The sequence below is a fragment of the Monopterus albus genome, unplaced genomic scaffold, assembly GCF_001952655.1.
Source record: "Monopterus albus unplaced genomic scaffold, M_albus_1.0 scaffold18.1, whole genome shotgun sequence".
NCBI lineage: Eukaryota > Metazoa > Chordata > Actinopteri > Synbranchiformes > Synbranchidae > Monopterus > Monopterus albus.
In genome coordinates, this window is record NW_018127898.1 from 4,644,285 (window position 1) to 4,651,774 (window position 7,490).

At 43.3% G+C, this 7,490-nt stretch overlaps 1 protein-coding gene across 4 annotated transcripts in view; it reads left to right on the plus strand.

Moving 5' to 3' along the window:
- Positions 1 to 2,637, plus strand: part of tpgs2 (tubulin polyglutamylase complex subunit 2) — a 13,612-nt gene extending 10,975 nt beyond the window's left edge. For all 4 annotated transcript variants that reach the window (XM_020592610.1, XM_020592607.1, XM_020592608.1 and 1 more), the window contains exon 8: positions 2,496 to 2,637. In XM_020592610.1, the coding sequence (XP_020448266.1) occupies positions 2,496 to 2,607 (112 nt within the window). In that variant the 3' untranslated portion in view covers positions 2,608 to 2,637. The remainder of the gene's footprint in view (positions 1 to 2,495) is intronic.
- Positions 2,638 to 7,490: the final 4,853 nt, after the last annotated feature.

Genomic DNA, 7,490 nt, shown 5'->3' on the forward strand with positions numbered 1-7,490 from the left:
GAAAACAAAAAACGCCCCACAGAAGCAACACCCAGCAGGTCAGCCATGATCCCACCCTTCCTGACACTCTGAATAGTTCCTTTGCACACTTCGATACAGCTATGTGCGGATCAGCTGGCAGGAGTTCTCCTGGACATTTTTAATTTGTCCCTGCATCTTGCTTCAGTCCCTCTGTGCCTCAAGTTCTCCATCACTGTGCCTGTGCCAAAGACATCAGCTGTCACCTGCCTCAATGATTATCGCCCTGTTGCTCTGACACCAGTAATCATGAAGTGCTTTGGTTCAAGGTTCAAGGATTTTATTATCAATTCACCATATGTGCAGGACACACAGAAAACTGAAATACCGTTTCTCTCTCACCTAGTATTGGGTGCCATAATATTTAGGAACTAAAATAGAATAAAGTAGAATAAAAATAGAATAGAGGATTGTCCTAAAGTACATCAAGGACGTCATCCTTGTTGGTTTGGACAGCCATCAGTTCGCCTACAGAGAGAACCGATCAACAGAGGATGCTGTCTCAATAGCAGTACACACAGCCCTGTCCCACCTGGAGCATCCTAACACTTATGTCAGGATGCTATTTGTTGACTTTAGTTTGGCATTTAATACTGTAATCCCAGACAAACTGGTACTGAAACTGCACAATCTGGGAATGCATGCAATGATGTGTCATTGGATTAAGGACTTCCTCACTAACAGGCTTCAGGTGGTGAGAATCAGAAGCTGCACATCATCCAGACAGGTCCTGAACACAGGCACACCACAGGGGTGTGTGCTCAGCCCAGTTCTCTTCACTCTGTTTACCCATGACTGTGATGCCATTCACTCCACAAATACAGTTGTGAAGTTCGCGGACGACACCACCGTAGTGAGTCTCATCTCATTCAATGATGAGACTCACTACGGAGAGGAGAGCCAGCACCTGACAAGGTGGTGTTCAGATAACAATCTTGTCCTGAACACCAACAAGACTAAGGAGGTCATTGTGGATTATAGGAGGTCCAGGAAGACAAAAAAATGCTCCTCTTCTCATACACGAGGAGGTGGTTCCTGGGCATCCACATCACATCTGACCTGACCTGGTCTCTGAACACATCCTATCTGGTGAAGAAAGTCCAGCAAAGGCTTTTCTTCCTCAGGAAGCTGAAACGCACTGGTCTCTCCTCTCAGCTGCTCGCCAACTTCTACAGAGCGACAGTAGAGAGCATCCTCTGTCTCAGTGCGACAGTGTGGTATGGGAGCTGCACTGCACAGGACAGAAAGGACTTTACCCGGGTGGTGAGAACAGCTCAGGGCATTGTATGGAGCCCTCTTCTGGATCTGGACTCGCTATACACTGACCGGAACCAGAGGAGGGCCGGACAGATTGCTGCAGACCCCACCCACCCAGGCAACAGTCTGTTTGTGCCTCTTCCCTCCAGGAAAATGTGCAGGAGTATAAAGACTAAAACAAACAAACAGACTGAGACACAGCTTCCCCACAGCTGTGAAATCAATCACCCCCCTAACCCCCAGTCACACACACAACTTCCCCCCTATGGACAGATACAGATAAAATACTGGACTCCTGCAGACGCACACACATGCTCACACCTCTTCTTAAAGACTGAGATTTGCACTGAGCTGCACTTTAGAATGTGACTATATTCTTCTGCTACTAACATGCTGCTGACCTGATTAGGTCCCACACATTTTCATTTCTATCTGTTCATATTTTTATATTGACTTGTACAATTTTTGTGTTATTTATGTAAATAATAATAACAATGTCTTTTAACCTGAGAGCTGCCGGAAGACATTTCTTGGTGCTCTGCATAATGACAATAAAGATTCTTGACTTGACTCTTGACTTCACTTGAATAATAATAACAATAATAATAAAGAAAACAGTATGTACAAAGTAAGTGTGAGAGATAGTGTGTGTGTGGTGAGTAGTGTTTGGTAATCTGGTTGTTTCTAAATGTGACGTGTGAGACATATTGGCTTTCAAAGTGGTGAACTTTCCTTCATTTGTTCTTTAATGTTGCAGTGTACAGAGCTCATGTTCTAGTCTTTCTCCTGTCTTGCTGCATAAACACTCGTTGCACTCCCTGTGCAACACTGATGTAGCGGGATACAACAGAGCACATCTGACACTTTGATCAGGGAACAGACTTCACTCTTTCATATACAGATTTAAGTGCAGCAGTGCTTTCTCTCTACAAAAGATCCTCCACAAATAACTGTAGCATACATCTAAATTCATATGATCACAAATCTACAGACCAAGGAATCGCCTGAGTTTTATCTGACATGCCTAATTAAAGCAGCTTTTTGTTTTTACTGTAGAGTTCCACAAAGAGAAACAATATGTAATAGAAATTTTATCAAGTCAATTATGAATCAAGTGTATGTGATATTCTTTTCATGTTAGATATTTTAAACTATTCTCCAAACTCCACAGCAGAGAGAGAAGTGGTTTTACATTTTTGTGCTGTCTTGTGTGCTCCTAGGTTGCTGTCTGCCTGGTGCTCTGTTTTGTCTGAATATGGCACAGGGTATGCAGGGTGCAGTGTTCTGCAGACAAGGACATCCTGCTGTGTCTACAATCTGCACCCAAACTAAAGTCCTTTCAGGAAAGTTTTATAATTAAACACCATAAAATACAAATCTTGTGTTCTTGAATTTTATTTTAATATTTCCATAACACAGTATTTGTCATAAAGTAAAATACTTGGTCATTTTATCAGCTAAAGCAGACAACTATTGGAGAATGTGTACAAAATCAGTATGCAGTGCATCCAGAAAGTATTCACAGCGCTTACCTTTTTCCACATTTTGTTAGGTTACAACCTTATTCCAAAATGGATTAAATTCATTATTGTTCTCAAAATTCTACAAACAATACTCCATAATGACAATGTGAAAAGGTTTGTTTGAAATCTTTGCAAATGTATTAAAAATAAAAAATAAAATAATCACATGTACATAAGTACAACCTTTGCCATGACACTCAAAATTGAGCTCTGGTGCATCTTGTTTCCACTGATCATCCTTGAGATGTTTCTACAACTTGATTGGAGTCCACCTGTGAAATATTCAATTGATTGGGCATGATGTGGAAAGGCATACATCTGTCTATATAAGGTCCCACAGTTAATGTGCATGTCAGAGCACAAACCAAGCCATGGAGTCCAAAGAATTGTCTGCAGATCTCCAAGACAGGATTGTACCAAGGCACAGATCTGGGGAAGGGTACAGAAAAAAGCTCCAGCGTTTCTCTGTAGAGAGAGGAGAACCTTTCAGAAGAACTTGGCGCGACCTGCATCTCTTCTGCCTTTCTCTCTCCTGCTCACATTGAAGGTCCCAGTGAGCACAGTGGCCTCCATCATCCATAAATGGAAGAAGTTTGGAACCACTAGGACTCTTCCTAGAGTGGGCTGCCCGGCTAAACTGAGCGATCGAGAGAGAAGACTCTTAGTCAGGGAGGTGACCAAGAACCCGATGGTCACTGTGAAAGAGCTCCAGCGTTTCTCTGTAGAGAGAGGAGAACCTTTCAGAAGAACTTGGCGCGACCTGCATCTCTTCTGCCTTTCTCTCTCCTGCTTGCTCTTTTCGCAGGATCAGCACCTCAGCTGTGTCGCATTTTGTAATCAGTGACTTATGGGTTGTCATGCACAGCTGGGGCGCATCACTGTAATCACCCTCCTACCTTATTTATACCTCTGGCGGACACTCCGCCACCGCCGGAGCATTAACTTCTGTAACCTGCATACCCAGTAACAGACCTATTGTCGTGGTATGTATTATACGTCATTTGTTTTCCACGCTGACAGTTCCTGTGCTGTGGATTGCATTTTGTACGTAGGTTATATGTTTTGTGTTATACGGTCCACGCTGACAGTTCCTGTGCTGTGGATCTCTGAGTTTGTTTTTGTTTTTTTTTCCATGTGGTTAGCTAGACGTTCTTTTGTTATCCACGCTGACAGTTCCAGGGCTGTGGATATCCTTTTTGTTCTCCAGTCCTTGAGGTTAGCCTGTCTATTCACCTGTCCGTCCTCATCCTCCTGCCGTTAGTTTATTTTTGTACCCGTTTGTCCTGTTCTCCTCTGCCATCTTTGCTTAGCCCTGGTGGTATGTATTCATTGACTCTGTTCCTTTTTCTTTTGTGATCCCTACCATTAAAACCACCCGTTTTTTACTAGCACTTGGGTCAGCCATCTTGAGTCCTACCTCAGTTATCCCTCACCCTCCTGGTGAGGGGACCTAAACCATAACACCATCTTTGCAGCACTCCACCAATCAGGCCTGTATGGTAGAGTGGACAGACGGAAACCGTTCCTCAGTAACAGGCACATGGCAGCCCGCCTGGAGTTTGCCAAAAGGTGCCTGAAGGACTCTCACACCATGAGAAACAATACTCTCTGGTCTGATGAAACAAAAATTTGTGGCCTGAATGCCAAGCGTCATGTCTGGAGGAAACCAGGCACCGCTCACCACCTGGCCAACACCATCCCTACTGTGAAGCATGCTAGTGGCAGCATCATGCTGTGGGGATGTTTTTCAGCGGCAGGAACTGGGAGACTGTTGAGCTTTGCAGCTTCACCAGCGTTGAACTCGGGAAGAAATTTGACGGAAGCAATAATATCTTTTAGCTCTCTTAGCATATTTTATTGGAACAAAGAATAACACGCGTCTATCTTAGAACTTTCAGGCAGCCTTTTTAAAACCATAGCAATTAGCAGACCATCTCCCAAAGTTTCACCTGCGTTCCGCAGCGCCGTAATGGTGGTCTCTGCCCTAATGATATAGTCTGTTACCGTTTCGCTGCTCGTCTTCTGTAGCAATGTCAGCATGGTGTACAGGTTGATAATACGGGGCTTCCCTTTCCCGGTGTAGTATTCACTCAATATTTTTAATGCTTTTCTTGCATTATCAGGTGCATCTCTCATAATTAACGAGAGGCTCTTATCATCCAAGAGTTGGATCAATTCGGCGTATGCATCGGCGTTTTTCTTATCGTTCACCGCTACCTCGGCTTCGCCATTTGGTTCTCTCAGAACCGTATTCTTTAGTCCCAATAAATGCAGGTGACCCAGCACTTTAGTCTCCCACAGTTCATACTTGGTTTCATCTCCGTCGAACATGAGTCGAGGCAACCTGCTTGTTCCTCGTGGCTCCATGATGCTTCTCTTAGCCGTAGCACGCTGTCCGTAGCGACTTTCTACTGGCAATTAAACTTCACTAACGAATCTCTTTTCCGAGTTGCTCCTGGGCCATAACCTGTTGAGCTTTGCAGCTTCACCAGCGTTGAACTCGGGAAGAAATTTGACGGAAGCAATAATATCTTTTAGCTCTCTTAGCATATTTTATTGGAACAAAGAATAACACGCGTCTACACTCTTCAAGTGTGACGACCCCAACCAAACTCAGACCTTCCCGCTAAAAACAAAATGGGTGCGCTCACAAAAACTGCGCCCCACAGTGGTGGAAACAGCACACTACACATTACAACTGAGTACACATAAAAGAATGTCTCTCAACAGAGACTAATCAGGATCGAGGGAACGATGACTGCAGCAATATACAGACATTTCCTTAATGAAAACCTGTTCCAGAGAGCACTGGACCTCAGACTAGGGTGACTGTTTATCTTTCAACCGGACAACGACCCTAAGCACACAGCCAAGATAACAAAAGAGTGGCTATGGGACAACTTTGAGTGGCCCAGCCAGAGCCCAGACTTGAACCTGATTGAACATCTCTGGGGAGATCTGAAAATGGCTGTACACCGACGCTCCCCATCCAACCTGATGGAACTTGAGAGGTAATGCAGAGAAGAATGGGAAAAACAGCCAAGTTTGTAGCATCATACTCAAAAAGACTTCAGGCTATAATTGGTGCTATAGGTGCTTCAACAAAGTATTGAGCAAAGGCTGTGAATACTTATGTACATGTGATTAATTTTGTTTTGTTTTTTTTTTTATAAATTTGCAAAGATTTCAAACAAACCTTTTTCATTGTTATTATGGAGTATTGTTTGTAGAATTTTGAGGACAATAATGAATTTAATCCATTTTGGAATAAGGTTGTAACCTAACAAAATGTGGAAAAAGGTAAGCAGTGTGAATACTTACTTTCTGGATGCACTGTATGTGCAGTTTAGGCTAAATAAAAATGATGTTGCTCATTGTGGAACCCTGACATTTCATGACAGCATGGCCTAATAAACAATGGGTAAGTAACATTTTAAGATGAATACTGAGCTTCCATGGGAGTGCTCATCCAGTCTTGCACATTTTATTGTCTATTCTCAACAAACCAGTGATTTCAAAGGTAGCTTCAGATTCAGTAAGTAGCTAAGCAAAAACACCATCTTCTTAGTTCTACAGAAGATGAATCTCCTTTTCCTCTCAGCTTTAGAAAACAGAAAATGTGCATTTGAATGTCTGGAAGACTTAATCCATTTTTCTGCTTGATTTCTACTCACCTTGGTTGATGCACAATTTCACTGAGCCATAGAGTCAAGAACTATTTGAAACCTGCCTTTTGAAGCATATCTGTCACGTTGTATCAGTTACTGATGTGAAATCCCTGAAGAGGTTTTTGATACGAACTTTCCCTGAAGTACACAAGAACAAGAAATATATGTTTATGTAATGAGAGTGGATTTAAAGCTGCACTACATCAAGAGTTTTATAATAGCAGTGGATCTAATGACAACTTGTAATATGCATAGTAACCAACTCTGTAGTTCCCCTCAGCTCCGTGGGTAATTTTAAGATCTTTCAGCTCATGATTTTGGTTTAAGGCCCACAGCTTTACTCTTTTGGTCTATTCTCACCTGTCTTATTAACCAGCATTCCAACAGCAGATAAGTTGTACAAATGTGTTACAAGGCAGGCAAGTGCAAACAAACAGATTTTAGGTTAAAATAGTTATTTCACAAAAGTAAACAAGTTGAGTAACTAATGGCTGAACAAAAAAACAGGCTTTCTTAACAAAAATCCTGAAAGTAAAATCAACATGAACTAGAAAAATCAGCACAGACATGAACAGAGTTTGGCCTTAAGGTTGACGCACTGCAGTGGCGGTTTTTGGCATGGGCGAACCAGGTAGCAGCCTGGGGTGACATTTTTTCATGACACGTGGGGGGCGGCACAAGCACTTGGAAAGAAAATAATCTGTGGCGCTAAGCAGCTTTCTATTATCTATCATACTGTATGTGGCACCCCTGCTTGATGAGAAGGTGCCATGCACAGAAGCTGTGTGAGAAGCTGTGGTTTCATACCACCGGAGCTACAACTCATTGTTCACTCCGGCTCCGGCGACAATAACAACAATGGCGAGGAAAGCCACCATTGCCCATGGGGAGCCCCCGGAGCACCAGGCACAAGCGAGCAGGCTGAAATCAGGAGAGCAACCCGGAGATGGAGACGCAAATGGGGCAGGCGAGGAGGACTCCATGCTAGGCTAAAAGATCGCGCTACCTGACCGCCATTACCCAC